Raw genomic sequence first — 21,534 nt, 5'->3', positions numbered from 1 at the left:
TTAGTAGAGCCGGTGCCATTGAAGCGCTCGGATCACTGATATTAACTGCCAGGAGGAAGTTTGCTGTTACAACAGTATGCAACAGGAACATAAAACTTTGGCTACATTAATATGTGTGTCAACCGGACAGTAATTCCTTGAAGAAATGCCCAAATGTTACTTACACCACTCAAATATTGCACTTTTTACTGCACTATATTCATTCATCTGGCAGCTCATACTAAATATAATCAATATATCATGATGCATTAGTATGAAATAAGCTACCCAGCAATATACAGATGTTAAAATTAACCTCACCTACCCTCACCTGCAATAATGCACTTTAATGTCTCTATAATTACAATTAATGCATATGAATCAGACAGTGATGCTTCTTGAGTTTCTTCTCTTTGTCTAGATGGTATTTAAATGCACAGTTAAGAGTCTCAAAAGGAAGCAAAAGGTCTCAGAAATGCTTCTTTTTGCCTCTGCAGTTGGAGGGTTGTGGTGGTGTTGGTTTGACTGACAGTAGCTGGCAGGCTGAGCTCCAGCAGGAGAACAAGAGACACAGTAAACAAACTTGCTGTAGCCTACATGTCACGGGCTGACAGCGTTAACAACAGAAGAGTGAGGACCACACCGGCATCTAAACACAATGAAAGGATTTTTATTTTTTAAAACTTTTTTAAAGGTGCGGTTATAGGCTATTTAATGCAAGCGGAGAGACTAATTAGCTTTTTAACCTGCCAGCTGACATTAGTAGAGTTTGATGGCTTGTTCAAGAATCTGAAGAGCAGGATGTGATGTTAAGAAATGTCTTCTTTTCTCTAAGTTAGATAAGAAGGAGAGACTTTAGCGAGGGAGGTAATGTGGGTTGGTATTCAGAGAGAGCGGGTCTTGTGTTGTCTGGGTCAGTGTCAGTCGGCTCTGCTGTGATCCAACACTGTGTTACTATTTCTTTTTTTTTTTTTTAATAGGCGAGACTGCATCAAAATAAGGTCTCACACAATGTTAATCTATTAAAGTACTGCAAAGCTATGGGATCCAACCATCAACCAAATCCAACTATGCCAACAAGTGCAATATTCATGTTTAAGTGCAATTCATAGTATGTGCAATTATCATGAACAGAGCAGGTCTTAACCACAAACTGTTTGCATACTCTATATTTTTGCACTTATATTCCAGTTGTATATATTTGTAGTGTGTTTTAATACTGCCTTATATAGTTTATTGTTACTGTGGCTATACGGACAGTGCTAAACTGACTTTCATTGTTTTTTGTAAGCAGTGACAATAATGACCTCTTCTACTCTATTCTATTCTGAAATAAAATATATAAAATCTACATTTCATCCTTTTCATTTTTAAGCCTTTCATAACCAAAAAGAAAGGGAAAAAAACAATTTAATATCAGATACATTGAAAAGATAACTAAACCTATAAAGACACTGTCCTACTGTGGCATTTTAATTTATGTTCCGAGATGATGCAAAATACAAATTAACAATTACCCAACAATGTATATACATATTGGCACTTTGGACCCTAGATGGGATTGTGCCATTAAACATACCATCTCATACGTCTTCATACAATTTTGATATTAGCCAAGCCTGTATTTGTCTACAACCAACCTCAACAAATGATCTGAATGAACTGTCAGTCTTTTTTTTCTCAAACAAGTATAACTTTGCAAATCTTTCATATTTTTTGTTTCTTTGTCTCGTATTCTCTGTGCTAGCTGCGATATGTATTGAAAAAATAAAAATGAAGAAGAAGTTGACTGGAACTTATTCTTAACTGAAAATTTTACTGCCTGCGTGTTCAGGCTCTGTTCATTTTATCTGTTCATTTTACGATCTTCGTTTTATTTTTGCAACATCAGGATACATCATTGTTCCACTTTAATTAATATGCAACAATAAGCTGTTAATGAGCACCAGCTTAATTTTTAAATACCGCTGCATATAAATGGCTTATTACAGTCTATTGATTTGATGCTATTATACGAAGAAATTTCAAATTTGCAATGATAATGGGATGAAAGAAGAGCTAACTGCAAACTGGCATCAAGACTGAAGAAAAGAAAGACAGAGCGCGATAGTGGTCACTCAATATAACTTCCCTGTTGTAAACTAAAATGATCCATTTCTTTTGCTTTAAATTAAACAATTTTATTATATCCCAAGGCTTTAGAAACTGGCTTTAGAAACATTGTTTCATAAGATCCATGTCAATAAATTTCATTAAAGCTGCTTTACAATAAAGGGAGGCGAAGGACAGATGCTAAAGCTGGAGTTTCCAATTGAACAAGAAAGCTGTGAAAGCTGAACTGTTGCAGTCAGCACGTCCTTTATACACCATGCAAAACACAAACAATTAAAAAGATCTATGTCTGCTGCTTAGCAATTATTGCCAGGCAGATACAATAGTAAACTAACAAGTTTGCAAAGTGTCATCATTTGACACTTCTGAGTAAAAAACAGTGATTTTTCATTATTTTAACTGACTAAAACTTTTAAGAACTTATATTTTACAAAAAAACAAGTTATTTTCCAAGTTTTGACACAAACCATCAGTCGCATTTGCCACGACTGTCGTAGCACTTAAGGATTCACTCCAGAATCTGTCTGTGTTGAATAAATTATAACCCACGCATGTTTTTCAAAGTAAATACATGCTGAATAATTGCTGCACTCCAGCGCACTCTGCATCCCTGCTCCCCTTAAAATAGTGACACCGTACTCACTGCCTCATTGTGTCCATTCCACATTCTTGACTAGAGGGCTGTTGTTTGAGAATTTCGTCTCGTAAACCATTGGGGGAAAGACGACGGCCCCTGAAGGCACGACCTTCCCTCACTGCCACCAATTATATCAAGGCCTTATAAAATATAGATTATGTGCCATCTCTTTGCTGACATATCTAAACCCTGGTAGCATGGGGAGTGTGCGCAGAGGCCTCGGGCAGAACCCGAGGGGAGGCCAGGTTGAACATGACAAGATGAAGGGAATACAGTAACACAAAAGGATGACCTTGGTAAAGCAAAAGCAAAGCGTGCTCCAGCTAAGAAGAGCAATAAATAAATAAATAAATAAAAAGTCTCACTTCCGAGGACTGTGTGATCAATTCAAATCTAATCAAGGCTCTAAATATTAAAATACACTGATTACAATGATATTCATTAGCCTAAACTGCAATCTGGACCAATAACCATGTATTATTAATGGATAGGAGCCGAGTTTGGAACAATTGGCATTTAACTTTGTGTCCTAACCTTTCAGCATAAATGTCAAGTCAAATTCTAATAGAAAAAGTTTGAAGTTCACCCAACAGTGATTTCACACATTTTAGCTCAAGCGTCTTTTTTTTTAAGCACATATATATTCAAACCCTGAAATGCAGCATGAAAGACGATCACAGATGAGATTTACAAACATTGGTGGTGAGATTTCACATATCTATCCATCTATCCATCCATCTCTATACACACACACACACACACACACACACACACACACACACACACACACACACACACACACACACACACACACACACACACACACACACACACACACACACACACACACACACACACACACACACACACACACAAAGTGCATTTCAAACACTGCGAACCGCAGGGAAAAAAATGTGCATGTGACAGGTTGCTCAAGTGATGTAATCAGCATGAGGGCGAGAAGATAAATCTTGTCAATAAAAAGAACTTTCCTTACAAGGAACAGGATGTTGTCTGGTGGTTTTAATCATGTATGAGGTGTTATAAAAATTTAATCTTGTGTGGGGTTCCATGTGGAATTGGGGTAACGTTTGGGGTACAAAAGGCCCCTTATCATTTCAAATCCTATATGCATCAACAATACACTGCAAAACTGAAAGCTGTCAAGATTGTGATACGACTGAAAACAAGGCGATGGTGCTGAACAGATACAGAATACACAGCAAACATCTCCAAGTGTAATTACTTTGCCAGTGAAAAGTTACTCACTGCCTGTCTGTTCTTTCATTTTATAGCAACCATACAAGAATGTGTACTTTGGACGATTCTGCAAAAAAAAAAACAGAATATGTTCAACTGAATTAAGAAAAATTGTTACTTTGTGCAAAGAAACTGCAGTGTTGCGAGAAGGGAATTAATATGAAAGTAATTTCTAGAATACAGGGTTGTTTATAGTGGTAGATGTATAGCTAAATGAATCCACGAAGGAAGCTGGGGCATAAATTAAAAGAAGAATAAGCAGCATTAAATTACTGTTATTCAGCTAAAGCACATACACAGACACTACACTGTGTGGAAGCTAGGACTGTCATCTCAAAGCAATAAGTTTCTTGGTTCTGGCCTGCCTTGCTGATTTAACTTTGGTCCTGAATGGGAGGGTGGATGGTTGTCTGTCTTTGTGTCAGCCCTCTGACTGACTGATGACCTGTTGAGGTTGTAACCTATCTTTACCAAACGTCAGCTGAGATAGAGTCACAGACTGTCTAGCAAAGATGGACGTAGCATCTGGGTCTGAAAAGTGAAGCCAATGTGAAGTGACTTAAACCTGCATTCTTTCCAACAGTCAGCAGAGCACGAGTCTTGTAGCTGCGAAAAGAAGTCAGATTCTATAGAAGCCTATGAGGAAATAACCCTACTTTTCCTTTGATTTGAAACATTTTCCTAATGAGTTCATGGACTCACTTGTTTCAGGGCCTTTTTTGGCCACTATGTTGTCCCGTCCATGTCGTCCTACCTACCCCACCAGAGCTGACAGCTGATTGGACCAGTCTGGACTCCCGGCGTCCAATAAAACCCCGCATCTGACTTAATAAGACGTGTCATCTCAGCATTTCATGGCAGCTTTTGTGTGGTGTTAAACTCGGCCATGTGTCTCTTGAGTTGTTATCTTGTTAAGGATCTAGTTGCGACACTTATTTTGTTTGAGGTTCAAGGACATAGTTTTGGACAATCTGAGTGTTGAAACCTTTTGGTTAGTGAATCATTGTTAGCTTGTAGATAGGGGTGCTACTTCCCATGTATTTTCAGTTTGGTTAGTGTTGTTAAGTTTTGGTTTTGTAGACATTTTTTGTCATTAATTAGGTTAGATATACCTACGCTTTAACAAGAAGTCGTCTTTTGGTTGTATTTATTTACTTTATTGAATCTTTCTAACCAAATCTAAACTTTCATCCTTAGTTCCTTATTTTTATGTATTGTTAAAATATGTGCCTATTAATAAGTCAATCTCTGTTCACTTTGGCTTAACAGCATCCATCTCCTGTTTATGTTCCTTCCCAGTTCACTGTAAACAGCTGGGTTTGTAATACACAGTCTATGGATAGGCTACAGCCCCAACCCTGCATGACATAAAACTATACATAGGTACAGCAAATGGAAGGAAAACCTCTTTTTTAAAATTTTTTTAGAGGATTCCTCTATAAAACATAAAAGAAAAATGTTATTATTTTTCTTATCTTGCCTTTTTTTGGTTTAATTGAACAAATACCAAAGAAACTAGCACTAAAATTACCAACTCTGTGGCCTTCAAGGTGTCTGAGGCTTGGGGGTTGGACAATTCCCCTCCTTTGCTGGAATTAATTTAACTTTTACCTTCACCTTACTCTGTAACTTCTTACATGAAAAAAATGTCCTCCCTAAAACGCATGAACTTCTAAAAACCATCCTCAGCTGCACTCTCCAATCTTGTCTCTCTCTTTTGAAACTTCCCTTCTAAGTATCTAACCTCTTTTGTCAGCCATTTCTGCAAACCTATCAGCATAAATCCGCAGCTTTGATGACAAGTGACAGGGGATCGGCTACAGAGCTGTGGCGACTGGCAGCGGTGAAGATTTCACCTTTGGCGATCTCTGTTGCATTACATCTTCCTGAGCATAGACAGACACCCATGCAGAGACAGATGTGATGTGTGTGTTGCAGATAGCAGGCCGGTGTCATTATATATGGCTGATAGCAGAGGAGGAGAACGGGTCAAGCCCCCCTTGCTGCCCTTCTAACCCTCACCAATGGATCCCTTTTGTCCTGGCTCTGCTCTCCCCCTGCCTGGTGACTGCAAAGAAAAATGGCTGTCATTCATTCACTTGTTGGGTCCTCTTTCAGGTTTTTGTTCTTTGCTTTCTGTCTTTCATCTTCTAAAATTTCCACGGCCTCACCTTCCATCTTTCTTACCCCTCTGTCTCTTTTTCTCTTCAGTTTTCTTTGTCTATCGTCTTTCTTCTCATCTGTTATCTCACAAGCTCCATCTTGGGGGAAATCTGCTTAGCAGCCTTGAGCATACTTGCTTTCCAATTAAATCAAGATGTATTTGCCTTTCAAAAGCCTCTCTTTCCTCACGCTTTCTCCCATCGGAATAATTGATGGAGGTCTCTGGCCTCATGATGAATGGCTTCCAAGCCAGGAGATGAATAGGAAGATGAATGATTTCACCCCTGTGAGGGCCGGAGAGGGCTGGAACAAGGAGTGCTGACATTGTGACAAATACACTGACCATAGCAACCAAACCTGGCCGAATCAGCAAGGGACAGAGGGGTGGCATGCGCTCATCGCAGCTCAACAGACGTTCTTCTCGCCGATGCCGCCTCTGCACGTCTGTCTACCCCATGGACAATTACCTGAGCCTCGCAATTAACTGCAGGCACAGCGATAATGCTGACAGCCTGCCAGGAGATGAGTGGAAGTGGCGGCCAGCCAGCTAGCTGGGGCTGGAGAGCACTGAGTTGGACGCTTGTGTTTGTGCACTCAGTGGAAATGTGGAGGCCAAAAGAAACAGGTGCAGTAAGGTGAGAAGATGCCCCAGGTGACTTCATGTGGATGGTGTCACCACTTTCCAGGCCAAGATTTCTAAGCTGAAACAAGTTCTTCCTCTGCCTTTCACACAACTTGCTGTCATACAGCTGAGAGGTAGCAAATGTTTATAAGAAACAATTCAATGAGCGTATGACAGGCCATCTGTTTTAAAGGGCCAGTAAGTAAGATTGTTATTGCCCCATAGAACATAATGACCGTAATATGTCCACGTGGGGGGTGACAAGATTGTTGATCAGATGATTCAGTGATTATGTCGCCAGCTGGTGAATCAACGGCTTTGAGAAACTTTGTGTCCTGAACTGCTTGGAATGAAAACTTGCTTCTTTCTAATTCAGGTATCAAAATTACTACTACTGTGATAATCCTCTACATGCAGATGGGCAAGAGCACAGATGGGAATTCTGGCACACAACATTTCCTGTGGTTCAAACTTAGTCAGTTCAGCTGCCTTGAATTTTTGTTGCTCATCTTACTGTATGCTTAGCTAGAGTGACGATCATTGCTTCATCCACTGTGGATGATATGTACTTCATTCACTGCAAGGCCAAAAAAAAAAAGTCACACACTAATATTTTGTTGGGCTGCCTTTAGCTTTGAGTATGGCACTCATTTGCTGTGGCATTGTTTCGATAAGCTTATGCAATGTCACAGTATATATTTCTATCCAGAGATGCATTCATTTTTCACCAAGATCTTATATTGATGATGGGAGAGTCAGACCACTGCATAAAGTCTTCTCCTGCACATCTCAAAGATTCTCAATGGGGCTGAGGTCTGGACTCTGTGGAGGACAATCCATGTCTGAAAATGACATCTCATGCTCCCTGATCCACTCATTCACAATGTGACCCCATGAATCCTGGCATCATCATCTTGGAACATGTCCATGTCATCAGGGAAGAATAATTCCATTGATGGAAAGACCTGGTCATTCAGTATATTCAGGTAGTCAGCTGACCTCATTCTTTGGGAACATAATGTTGCTGAACCTGACCAACCCCAGATCATAACATTAACCCCCACAGGCTGGTAGACACTAGCCATGATGAGGGCATCACTTCATCTGCCTCTCTTCTTACCCTGATGCCCCCATCACTCTGGAACAGGGTAAATCTGGACTCATCAGACCACATGACTGACCACATTTGTTCCTCAAAGATGTTGGTTCTCCACTATCCTTCATGTTTTAATGATGCGTTGGACGGTTCTTAACCTGATTTTAGTAGTTTCATCTCCTTAGTTGTTTTCTTTGCTTGATGCAGGTCAATAATTTGACCCTTCTGAGGCAGATTAACATCCTTTCCATGACCACAGGACATGTCTTCCAACATGGTTGTTTAAGAAATGAGAAGCTCCTCACTGCATCATCAAGGATTAAATAAGTTGTTGCAGCTGAAATGTATTCATCACTGCAGTAAATATCCAATGGAAGGCTCTTACCTATTTGCTTAGTTAAATCCAGGTGGTGACTTTTTTTTGGCCAGGCAGTGTATATTGCCTAGTTGGAAATGTGCGATTACAAACATTTGGCATCTCCCCTTGCACTGCTCATATCTGGATAACTAACAGTGACAAGCTGATGGGTTGAACACACCTGATTCTGCTTATAAAGCTGTGGATGTCATCCGATTTATCCAAAACATATCTTATGTCGCTAGAACATGTAAACTTCCCATTCCCCGCAAATCAGCAGGTTCAACCCCAGAACGTTCTTACTGTCAGCTCCAGATCCAGAGCAACACTAGCAGTGATTATAAATTAAATTATCATCTCTCTTTAGCACTGCAATGGCATCAACTAGTGCTTGAGAAAAAAAAAATAAAAATCTGATGTTTTAGCTGCTCAATGCTACACCATGTTCACCAGTTGGCCACACGGTCTGTCTGCTGGTCTGTTGTTTGGTGCGGCACATGTAGCAGTAGTAAAGTGGCTTTTTGGCCAGATTTGCCACCCATCAACTCAAATCAATGAGTTAAGAGGCAATAAAATGCTCCCTCATGCTGGTGGAATTTGTACAGTTAGGTGATAATTCTGTGGCTTATGAATGAGCACAGTCACTCACACATAACCGGCTGATCCACTGTTGACTTTGCCGACCTCAGGAGAGCTTTTTTTGTACAGCACCATAGGTCCCTATATAGACACTGTCACACAACAGCAACAATTTGCAATGTGTGACAACAGCACACAACAATGACAGAAAGAGCAACATAAAACAAGATGTATGGTTCCCTCAATGGTCTTGTTAAAAGCAGCTATGTCAGTGGGTTTTAAGCTTTTGCCAAAGGGAGTCCTTCTACATCTCAGTGTCCTGTATCTGCACCCAGAGGGCAGTTATAGTGAAGTGGAAATTGAGTGTGTACGGTCCTTTCCTGTGGTATTTGGACTGCCACGGGCAGTACAGGCGCAGAATTACAGGTACTTGTACATGTAGAAATGGCACATTAAAAGATGGAGACTATATTATTTTAAAAAAAATGCAGAATTATTTGAAAGTCTGTTATATGCATATTAAACAAAATCATCACCACTCCAGAACTCAGGAATGCGATACGTATGTAATTTACATTTTGCTGAGGCTTTGTGGTGATTCAGCTGCAGGCTGTGTTGTGTTGAAGAACAGTTTCTGATTATTTTTCACTCTGCTGTGAATGTTTTGGTGATTTTAATATGTAATGTTACTCACTTGTTCATTTTTTTAAATCAGTGTAATTTGGGTTTAATGTTAATTTGCCATCCCCTTGTAAATCATATTAGCCAAGTAAATGTGAGTCATAGTAAAATGAATTTTCACCATGAGTCTGCAATAATCATGACAATAAATTTTGTTTTATAGCACTTAAAAAAAACAAACAACTATGTTACAAAGTGCGTCACAGACACAAAACTAAAAAATAAACAATGCAATCAAGACACATACGCATAGATAAAAAAAATGATGAGCTGTAATAAAAAGTTTTAAAAACAGCTTTAAAAGAGGACGCAGAAAGTTTGATTTATTCTCAGTGGAGCAGTTGGTCCACAATAGTCGAGGCATGGCTGCTGTTTGATTTAGAGCAGTAAAACTTAAAAATCAATTTTGAAAGCCACTGGTAACCAGTGAAATGAGGCGAGAAGATGATAAACGCGCTCTTACTTCAGTTATGGTAAGAACACTAGCTGTGGTATTCTCTGTACATGGAGGTGGTTAATGGATTTCGAAGGTCAGCCTGACATATAATGAGTAACAATGACATAGATGACTTTAGACCAATGCTTGCATGAGAGTTTGTGCATTAGGGAAGAAAAGGAACTGACACTGAGTGCGGAGTCTACTGTGATCACAGCCGAGAAGTGGGATGATGTGGAAGCTGAGCTGGAGCCCACTGCTAAGTCACGGAAAAGCATGGGTGGAGATGGGGAGGTGCTAAGACGAGAATCTAAAAATTGTATGATAAAATTACATCTGCAATCTACATAACATATCAATTTATTACAGAGTTTTGGGTAATGCCAATGCATGTGAAGGTAACTAAGTCAATATTAGTCTAGTTTCAGGAACATAAAGGGTAGATTTATGTAATATGACAAAGGAAAATAATAAAAAAAGAAAATAATGACGCAGCGCTGAAAGACAAAAAAAGAGTACAGTGGATGCAAAGATTATAGTTATGACATCACTCAACAGTGTCTGAAACATGACAGGTACAGTAAGAGGTAATCCAGAGCTACTGCATATTATTATGAGTTGTTTCTGTTTCTTGTTTTTTTTTTTTTTATATTTACCCCTTGTGTAAAAATAAGTTTACAACCAAAATATGAACTCTGCTCTGAAACACATTTGTTCTGCTTCAAGCTCCACGGGGTGCATTTATGGACCATGAGTGATTGCTTGTCAGCTTTCATGAGGCATTTATATGATACTTGCATCAATTCTGACAAGGCGATGGAACAGTGTGTCACTTTATTGAAAAACATCTTAAATATGAAAGAGCTCGAGGGTTGTTCCCTGTTTCCTCGTGCCATCCAACACAGTAGCAAGAACACCGTGTTATGTCACTGCAGTCAGACACGGGATCCTTTATTTACGTTGGTAGACACATTGGATCTATTCATTATGAAGTAGAATCGCTGAAACAGTTTTTAAGGTAGAACTGTTTCAGGAAAGCAGCCTTAAATATGAGCATGAAACTTAATTGTTGACAGTTAAATGCAGGATCCAGATCTTTTACTGTATTTCACAGCTTCCCTCAGTGAAAATTGTTGATGTTGTAAAATTGTTCTCTCCTGAAAAGTCAGCAAAACGTGTATTTTCTGGAAGATGTTGAGAAATGATTAAAATGTTATTTTCCTTCTCAAGTGACAATCAATCTGTTTAAATTTTATGTCACTATAAAAATTGTACAGCTTCAAAAAAATGAAGATAAGATAAAGAAAATGTTTAAATAGTGACCTAAGAAGTGGTAACGTTTGCAGACAGTTATATTATTAATATGATGTGGGGGTTTAAAATCTTCACTTCCAAATAATAAATCAAACCAAAAGGGACATGTAAAAAGAACCAAGTTAAAAAAAAAGAAAAACAAAAGTGGAAATAATCAATATTTTCTGCTATTGACTCTATTGGACAAGAGGAAAATGACTGTTTTGTACAACAGTGACATTTATGAGGGATTTAAAAACTCTGAACAGAGTCGGGCTGGCTCTCTTGCTTTTAGCCTTGTGTAGCTTCTTATTGAGACTATAAACAAGTGAAGGCTATCACTAACTTTCAGCAAGACCACAAGAACAATCTGAACTGTTTCTGAGCTTCTGTGTATAGCTGACAAATAAGACCTTTAAATTAAAATCATAAAGCTGTTGCAAGTACTATTATAGAGCCATGAAGATATGTTTTCATACAGTTGTAAAGACCATGTCAATCATGGCCGTCTTGGGTTTCCAATGACTCCTGTGACTCCTGTAACTGTGAATTTTCAATGATGGAACCATTGAAACGTGTCTTACAAAAACAAATACGCATTTTGGTCCTTTCATAGATTTACTATAGGTCTCTTAGAAACAAATCTATCTATCTATGAAAAGAACTCGTGGAACAAGTTGAACACAAGTTAATCCATGTGTGATGTCAGGGCTTCAATTCTCTGGAAGATGGATTTTCACTTCTTTCTATGTTCCGTTCTTTGGACCACCACATTGTACTTTCCATGCACCCTCCAGTATCAAGCATTAATTCACTTCCTCTCATTGGTGGGGACAAAAGTGGAAACCACTGTGTCCCAGAGTACTGTGTGTGCCGCTGTGGCGTTCCGCAGGATGCTTTGAAATGATCTCTCAATTCATGATATTACTCTGCAATAAATCCCATGGCTGCTGCAGCCAGGGCCCAACACAGAGGCCCGAGAGGAGGAATGCTGCTGCGCTGGGCTCTATTCTGGGCCGTGTGCACTGCCAACCCAGGGGCAATGTAGGGATAAAAAGGTTTGAGCTGTGCCGGCAGAGGAGGGGTCGTAGGGGAGGGGAGCTGGGGCTTTTGCAACATGACAGCAGAAGATCCATTTAGATTAGACGGTTTTAATATCCTCTGAAGTTTCCAATAAACAGCAGTTGGAACCACGGCTGCATCGTCGTCATTTGATTGTCCATCACCGCGCACATAGCCTTTGGATGATGCGATTTTGAATTGCTGCCCTGACCGGCCTTGTATCTCCACTGTTATATCAACAACAAACAATAAACCCATCCTGCAATCTGCTGCTTTCTATACTGGGAGGCAATTCAGAGGCAGTTACACAGGTGCCTGGAATGAGCTTAGCCAGCAGGCTGTCTGAATGAAGCATTCATGGGAAATATGCTGATATATAATTATTAATTTTACGCTCTCTATTGTAGGAAAACATGAAAAGGAAATTATTAGTTATGCAAGCAGCGCAGGGGGGAGGAATATCCCCTCCATTACAGATGTCTGCTTTTGTTGTAAAATTCCTGTGTGTTCTGCAACTTAAATGTCAGCACTGAGAAATGAGAATAAATACTATTCTCAGCTTCTGGTAAAACAGTTGTATTTTCAGACAACTTTTCTGTCAAAGTGGCATTATTTTCTGTCAGTTAGCCAATCAAACACTATTGTCTATGACTGCTCAGTATGATTTCAAACATTCAGAGCATAAAACTGTAAAACTAAATCAGAAAAAAAAGAGTGAGGTCAAACTTTGTAGATAATGAGGCGTCCAGATGGATGTCACACATTTTTGGGCTTCTAGAATTGCTTGATTTACAGCAAGCCAGGGTTTTTTTTTCATTCCTTTTTTTCTCCATGTTAACGGGAGCAGTTTCACATTGGTCGGCTACTCAAACATCACTGCCATGTGTTGAGCTGGTAATGAAGAGAAGAGCGAGATGGCTTCTGATACCACTGACTAATGAATCCCGACAGCGGTGGCACAACCCACCCACCACCTCCCCCCGCCAACACACACTCGCTTCCCCGAAGAAAAATTATTTTGCTAATGCTCTACCTATTTTCCCCTCAGGTCTATTACTGGCTTGGAGTGTGAGTTGAAGGTTCTGAGCTCCCTGTGGAAAAGAGACGCAGCCAGAAAAAAGATTCCGTACATGGATGACAATTCTGTGTGGCTTTTTTTACCGTATGTTGGCCATCACTGCAACATGAGAGAAACAAATATTCATAATACAGCAGAGAAGATAAACATGTAAATGATTCCTGATGTCCATATTGATGCTTAAAGGGCAACAAGCTGTCTTGACATTTTTGATAATATATTTCTTGATAAATGATATCCAGCATACAGATGGCAACATGCAATAAAGCACAGACTATGTTTGGCATCTGCAAATCTCCAATATGGGTCAAAGGTCCAACTCTGAATGTTAAATATCTGAACTCGGTCCAAATCTCAAGCATGAATTTTACTCTGCTTTCCTCAGTTTTATTACTATTGGCCCCATATGAAGCTGACAAGACAATATGGCAAACAACCAATACCTAAAGGCCTAAAAGACCAAAAGAAAAGTCAAACTGTACATTTGTATTAGTCTAATTTTATAAAACATGCTGCCAAGTTTCAGAGTATCCTGACATAACTTAATTATACAAACTGGAATTTCTATGAAATCAATAAGGATTTCATCACCCTACCCTTGGATTGAATTTTTTGGTTTGTTTGTTTGTCTCATATTGTTTAGATTGCTGCTGCATTACTTATATTATACCTACAACACCAACTGTACAATTTTTTTTCTATCCTGAAGAACCCTCATATGTACATCTCTTTCCATCTCTGTCTTTGTCCATCGAAAACATATGTATACATTCTATCTATCTATCTATCTATCTATCTATCTATCTATCTATCTATCTATCTATCTATCTATCTATCTATCTATCTATCTATCTATCTATCTATCAGCTATAGCATAATGTATGCAGTCATAGTTACTTATACCTGTATGTGTCTGTAAATAACACTACTTTTTGTAATACTGATTATACTGTACAACTGCATTTCACTGGCTTTGTACCGACACTCCGCACAATGACAGTAGAAAGAAAGTTGAGTTGAATCGCATCTAAAAAAAAATCCCTGCAAAATGTATGATGATCCATCAAGCGAAGTATCCACTGGGAACCTCTACTAAATTAAATCAGTGGAACATATGACTTACAATATTCTTAAAAAGAGACCCAGTCCAAAGGGAACTGGAACTAAACAAGTAACCTTGCCTCTGGTTTCTGTTGTGATGAGTGTAACGCCCAATGATCACAGTTTCTCTTGAGTCCGTTGGATCCACTTAGGTACTGGACACTTTAACACACAGCTGCCAGACCTACAGCGACAGAACTCCACGCAGAGGCTTTTATCCTGAATATAATTCAGTCTGGTGTCCCATAGGAATTATTCATTGGGCGAATCCACACAACACAATTGACAACCAAGGCTGAAGCTCAATGCTAATGCATGAAATAGTGTTTCCTGTAAGGATATGTAGATCAAAAGGGGAGATGGGCTCATGGGATCAAACTGTAAATATCATATCCTAACCTTTAACATTATCTATAGATGGCTGTAAAGTTGGTATACATTGCTAGAAATAGAAATAAAAAATAGGTTTACTGATTCTGTATCTACGACCTTATCTGGCAATAACATTGTCTGATTTATTCCTTGCCCAAAACAGATCTGGGGTGGCATCTCAGTGACTGGAAACTGAGTGGCTGATATAGACTGCTACACAGGGACCTATACATTTCTGATGTTGGGTATCTTTATACTCTTACCCCTCACTATGCAGCAAAGTGCCCAAATATTGTATTATTAGTAACACTGAACATGTCAGGATGCATATGCAAACACCATATGCATCTCAAATAGCATCCCATGTTGATTATCAAGCCCCGAGAAGTCGATTTTTTCTAGTAATGAGGATTTCTGACAAGCCAGTAATGAAGTACTAGCACACAGCTGTGAGCTAGCAGACTGAACTATGAAATATGATTTCATACCTGTGAGGTATTCTGGGTCGGGCACAGGGTCTGACAGCTCCTCATGGCACTGAACCTCTGTTGGCACCGATGCCACCACCATGCCATCTGGGAGCTGCTGTTCGATGCCTCGGGCAAAGTTCTTCTGCCTGGTGTTAACAGAGAAATGAAAGAAGGGGCCCTGTTTAGAAATATGAGTGCTCTCAGTGGTCCAACATGGGGGTAAAAGGGGACTCTGACAGAAAATAATGCTAGAAAAAAAGGGACATTGAAGAAAACAAGGACATATAGTGGTGCACAGGGAGTAAATGGTGGGGAAAAGAAACTTTAAAAGTTTGGAAAATTCTGGAATGTGTGCTGACATATACAAGACAAAGTGCCTCGCCAAACCCCAAAAGCTGTCCAGAAACAACTTGAGAAACAAGACCAATAGTCCAAAGTGTTGACTCAACCTCTGAACTTCCCAGATCCCATTCTAATCAACAAACACACCAGAACATATCCGATTCAGTGAGGCCCAACTAGACAACACAGGATGCTAAAAATTAGAAAGGTGGTTTTGATGTTGAGGGTGACTAGTAAACGCAGCAACTCCCATTGAAAAACTGTTTTATAACCACTTAAAGGCAAATCCATTACTTGTGACATGATGATTACTTCTGTCTGTTGCAACATCAAGCCAATGGCCCAAAAATGGAGATATCTCATTTGAATAAATGGGCAGTGAAAAAGTGTGCACCCCAGGAAACTTCAAAAACAGGTTGACAGATAGAATGTAAATTAGTCACAAAACACCTGAATGAATAAATTACTTGTTTTGGCCATCAGCCACTGACTGTGTAGTTTACATGGTTCTGAGGTCTAAACAGTAATCTATAATAAGTGAAAAAAATATTTTATTCACTCTTGTCTAGTAAATTTCCTATTGTAGTCACTTAGACATCTAATGTTATTTGATTGTGCTTAAACTTTTATACTCGCCTTTAGTGTGAATCATGTTTCGACAGGGCGCACTGTGAATGCTCTAACTGAATCACTAATTACCTTTCTGAAGTTTGATGATGATGATTAAGATATCATTGCCAGAGGGTTCGCAGTTGCATGTGATGAATAATTGACACTGGAGATCCTATAAATAGCCACAGTCGCGCTTAATGGCTGTGCGTAAGGAAGGCGGCTGTGGCTTTTCTGGAGAGCCTTGGATATGTGTGATGATGGTACTTGGTGTATTTTTTCACTGATGGCCTCAAAATGCTGAAGAAGGCTGAGAAACTTGTATGCAAACAGATGAGAAGGGATGTGAGTTTATCCACAGCCAAATGGCTTGAACAAACTCACCAAGCTCCATGGAAACTGACATTTACTGTATTTCCCCAAATAGTGACCAGGCACTTTATTTACCTTGGCTGTAAAGGCTTTATTTCATATTTGCTCAGTTTGAGAGATGAAATTCATAATTTTTTATTGTGAAGTTTTGTATTGATCCACTCCCATTGGCCCTTTAAAAGGTACTGTTAAATTAAAACCTTGCAGCATTACCAGTAACAGACAAAGATAAGGGAGTCAAAAGAGGATGAAGCCAGGAGACGAGGAGACAGACAGGAAGAATAGATCACAGATAAATAAAAGGAAATGGCAGATTGAAATACCCGAATTACCTTCTGGCAGATCATTGAAGGCAAAATCAATACATGCTCATAATTATGCAGGAATGTGCCGTGTATTGAGGGGACAAAGTGTCACATTAAGCACGTCATATTTCATTATGTTGATTCTGCTGCAAAGTCACTCATACTCAGTCTGAGAGCTGATGTCCTCATTTGTTTTATGCGGCGAGTGACTCTTGGTTGAACTTGCTCATTTTGTCCACTCCATCATCCCTTGTCCCAATGCCAGTTAGGATCACAACAAGGTTCCACAACAGAATGGCTTCAATAAATCAGGAACTTCAGTCATTCAGGTGTCTCGAGACCAAAGCTGATGAGAAAATATCTTTTTTTTTTTTTTTTTACTCCTGTAGAAATCCATATTCATGATGATTTTGACTGCAGACCCATAATTCAAAAATGTGTTCAGCAACCTTGTACATTAGCAGTTGCCTTAGGCAGCCAGAAGTAATTATTTTATTGAATACAGTCACTTAAAACTGCATCAATTAGCTTCTTCTTTTGACACTTTCAGAAAAGCTGCTTCAAAATCCCAAGTGGTTGATATTTGAAGGCCTTAAAAAAGTGATATGGCAAAAATGTAAGCAAAAAAAAGGCCTTTTTATGAATCCAGCAAACATGGACCCCTGACTTTTAGCATGTAAATGGGCCACCTTTGGCCACACCTCTGCTCTTGCAGAAGGTCTTTTGGGGCCATTTTCAAAGGAGAAAAAAGTACCTTCTACAGGTAAAGTACCTCTGAAAGGCTCTTAGAAACTAATACATGGGTCTTGACGCTGATTGATTAAACTTGGAGAAGACAAATATTGATTTGTTGAACTCGGGAAAGACAACAGAAGACAATTTTCTGCCCTTTCAGTGACCTCATCAAGTAGAAGTATTTTCCTTCCCACACATCAAGTTTTAAAACCAAAACCATGAGGTGAAAGTCACTCACTTTGTAAAGCTTAAAGGAAAAAATTTGATGATATATATTTTTGTGGTTTTGGCATTTGTGATCTCTTTCACATATCCACTTGAGCTACATTTTGCAACCAAACCGATACTTTACCTATATTCTGCCAAACACTTTAAAGGTAGGGACAGGAGTGACTTCTGAACAAAAACAGGGTTGTTTTATCTTCCTTGGTTTATTTATTTGTGTGACAGTTTTATTAATAATTTTACTGTTTACCTTCATTTTCTCTTCCAGTACAGTTTGGATAACCTGAAGGCTTGTTTTAATAGTAACAGTCCTGCAAACTTATGACCCAGCAGGTGACGAATTAGAAATACTCTTTACCATAACAGCACAGACAGGCTATCCAACATGACTGGTCTATGAAACAAAATAAATTGATATCATGGGACGAAAGGAGCAAAACACTTAAGGTTCTACACATCTCCGGATTAATGGCTGATTTGCAGCTGTTAATCTTGCTCTCAGATTCCAATTTACCACTTCCTGTACACTGAGAATATTTCCCGCAAATTAACCATATTTGACACCAGTTGCTAAATGAAGCAAATGATCATCTAATAATTAAGGATGAGCATTCTGCCTTTAAAACACGCATAGCAGTGGCCATTAAAAATGCATGAAAGGTTCTCATGGTTCACAGCAGTGACAGCTTTTCTGTTAATATACGCTTTGCATAATGTGTGCTTTGATTCATGCAGTATTCTGGGCCTGGGCTTTGAAAATAAAAAAAGGAAGCGCAAATATTTATAAATCACAGACTGTTGCCTTTGGGAAAGTCACAGCTTAAGAGCAACAGAAGCCACTGGCTGAAGCAGAAACAGCACCACAGTGGTTGCGTCAAATAGCAGCATTTAAATGTCATTTTATTTGTGTGGTCACGGTGTGGCCAGGGGTGCAGCAGTAATTAGAAGGAAATCAGGCTCATAAATACAATGTAAAATTAGCTGCTGATGATGTGAAGCAGGGTGGTAAGATGCTAAACTAGGCAACTACAACCTCTTGATTGGAATAATGATGTACTGTAGTGCACAAAAAAGAAAAGGAATATGTATATCCACTAATTGTATACACAGTATCCTTAAGGAAGTGTCTGATTAGTTCCAAATGTAAAATCATAAAGAACTATTAATCCAGGTGATTTGTGCTAAGCGTTTTTTTTTTTTGTTTGTTTTGTTTTTTTGACAAAAGTATGGAACCCAGTACCTAAATAGCTTGGCGCTAAAGATTTTTAGGAATAGAACCATCACAGAAATGCCGTATGGTGGCCGTTTTAGGATCCGCCTTAGCCAAATTATATGATTTTAACCCGAACCAATGAAAAAATTATGTCTGCTCATACGTTTTGATGGTCAATGAGCCCCACATAAAAAAAAAGGCTGAATGGTATTTTATCATTTGAAAACTTTGCCAGATTGTGACCAGTCCTCTCTCAAGGTAATACAGAGACACTGATACATGCTTTAATTACATGCCAGATTGATTGTTGTAATGCTCTCCTATCTGGCCTTCACACGACGACAGCACAAGTGCTAACACCAGATGAGAGCACCCATTAGACGGATCTAAAAGTTTTGTTTTATTGCATTTTTATTCCTTTCAAATGTAAAGCAATTTTTTGGTTTCATTTCATTCCACATCCAGTGCAGGTGTATAGGTAAAGGTCAGTTCAAATACATAATAAGAAGGAATTTACAGTATCTGAAATCCTCTGACAGATTTCTAGTCTATTAAATGACCATGCAGCGATTGTTTACTTCAAAAATACCCATGTCATTGCTGAACCCATTCTTCACAGTTCCCGCCACATTAGAAGGCTGCTTTGGCTTTTGCATTGCTTACGGCAGCTTTTCATGTAGTCACAACTTGGGAGTTCAAGGATGGACCAGGCTGCTTGGGGAAGAATTGACCACAATAATCTTTAAACACTTGGGTTTTTTCCAACCCAAGCCAATCACTTTCTTTCAAGAGATATGAGGCCACATATATTAATTGGTTTGCAATGGTTCCATTACTGAAAATGTTTAATGCCCTAAACTGTGCAAGTGCACTAACTTCCATGCTTTTGTAAAAAAGTGAACAGTTTGACAAATCCTGTATGGCTCTGAATAGAACCTTGAACTTAACATCTTACAGAGAAGCAACTAAAAAAGCCTAAAATTCAGAGAAGAATTAAATCCACCAAGAAACTTACTAAGTTTGTCATTTTATTTCATTTTGCATGGAGTTAACTGATTAAGACAAATGATTTAGAGTACTGTATGGATCATCAGTTTGTACTGAAGCAATGCTTTTTGTGTGTTGCTATATTTGTGACTCAAAGCAATAACAAACAAGGTTGGTTGGGATTTTATTGACACTGGAGTCAAACATCTGTCATTTCCTGCTGAATGTAATTATGCATGATTTCAGCTGTCAGTTTAACAAAGCCCACAAATTGGGAATGTAATGACTGCATCTCAGTTGTTTTGCTGAGGACTGATTTTTTTTTTTTCTCTGTCAGTTGCATGCTAAGTGGGATATGTGCCTGGTTCCTATCACTGCATTTATGTCTGACAATTTCCACTGTTAATTTCGTTATAGAATGACATGTAACATTTAACAGCCATCTGGCACTCATTTTCTGTCTTGAAGTTCAAGGAACTTTTGTTAAACTGCCAAAACTTCTGAAAGCCCCCCCCCTCCCCCAACAGGAGATGTAGTGAGGCAGCCACCTGTTTGATGAATTATTGAAATGTGCAATGTGACAAAACACTAGGACACCTTTGATTTACAACAACAATCCTTTCATTTCTTTCTTTTTTTTTTCCCGCTTCCCTCGCAATGATCCCCCTGACGATGTGGCTCAATGAACTCACAGCTTTCAAGAAGAGACAATCAGGGGCCACCAGCAAACCATTCCCACCTCACTGTCTCCATTAGTCTGCAGCAAACACATTTCATATTTTAATTAACTGAGTCGATGAAGGTATTCCTCTGGAGGGTGTCATGTTGAGGGGTGTGGTACAGCAAGCTGAAATCAGCCAAAAAAGTAAAAGAGACTAGGAGGATAAAAAAAAGATGCCTGTGCAAAGTAGTTGGGATAGGGAAGCGTGGGGTTGTCAGGTGGGAGTGTGGTCTTAATCATTGATCCCTAGCAGGCAGCAGAGTGAGAACAAAGGGCACTAAAATATTCATTAAAACCTGCTCTGAGCTTGTCGTGTGAGAGAGGAATAGAGCGAGGAAGAGGAGGGTGGCGGGGTGGTGGGCAGTGTTAGGAGTAATGAGAGGAGGTTAGCTTTTTAACATCTCATTACTGGAGTCCACCGGCTCCCACAGAGACGGCAAGGTAGAGACCCTGTCACCGAGCTCTGTAATTTGAACCCAGATCATATCGGGGCCCGGTGCTCCCGAAAAGCCACCGCGATACGACCTCCTTCCTGGACTCAGGCACATATCTCGTGTTGCTTCACCCTGTTTCTACCCGGTGTGTTGCCAATGACGGTGATTCGAAGGGATTTTGCCTAGTAGGAAATCAAATAAATAAACCTTGTGTTTTTGAAATGATAATAACAGCCTTCCTGCACGGGGAGGGTTGCGGGTGGATTTCTCTTTCCAAAAAACATGAGAAGCG

The 21,534-nt window shown here is 39.3% G+C and overlaps 1 protein-coding gene across 6 annotated transcripts in view; it reads right to left on the bottom strand.

Annotated features, from left to right (window-relative positions):
• Positions 1-21,534, bottom strand: part of astn1 (astrotactin 1) — a 435,709-nt gene that overhangs the window by 201,379 nt on the left and 212,796 nt on the right. For all 6 annotated transcript variants that reach the window (XM_023261620.3, XM_023261621.3, XM_023261622.3 and 3 more), the window contains one exon: positions 15,318-15,445. In XM_023261620.3, the coding sequence (XP_023117388.1) occupies positions 15,318-15,445 (128 nt within the window). The remainder of the gene's footprint in view (positions 1-15,317; positions 15,446-21,534) is intronic.

The sequence above is a fragment of the Amphiprion ocellaris genome, chromosome 10 (assembly GCF_022539595.1).
Source record: "Amphiprion ocellaris isolate individual 3 ecotype Okinawa chromosome 10, ASM2253959v1, whole genome shotgun sequence".
Classification (NCBI taxonomy): domain Eukaryota; kingdom Metazoa; phylum Chordata; class Actinopteri; family Pomacentridae; genus Amphiprion; species Amphiprion ocellaris.
This window is presented reverse-complemented; position numbering and strand designations above follow the sequence as displayed.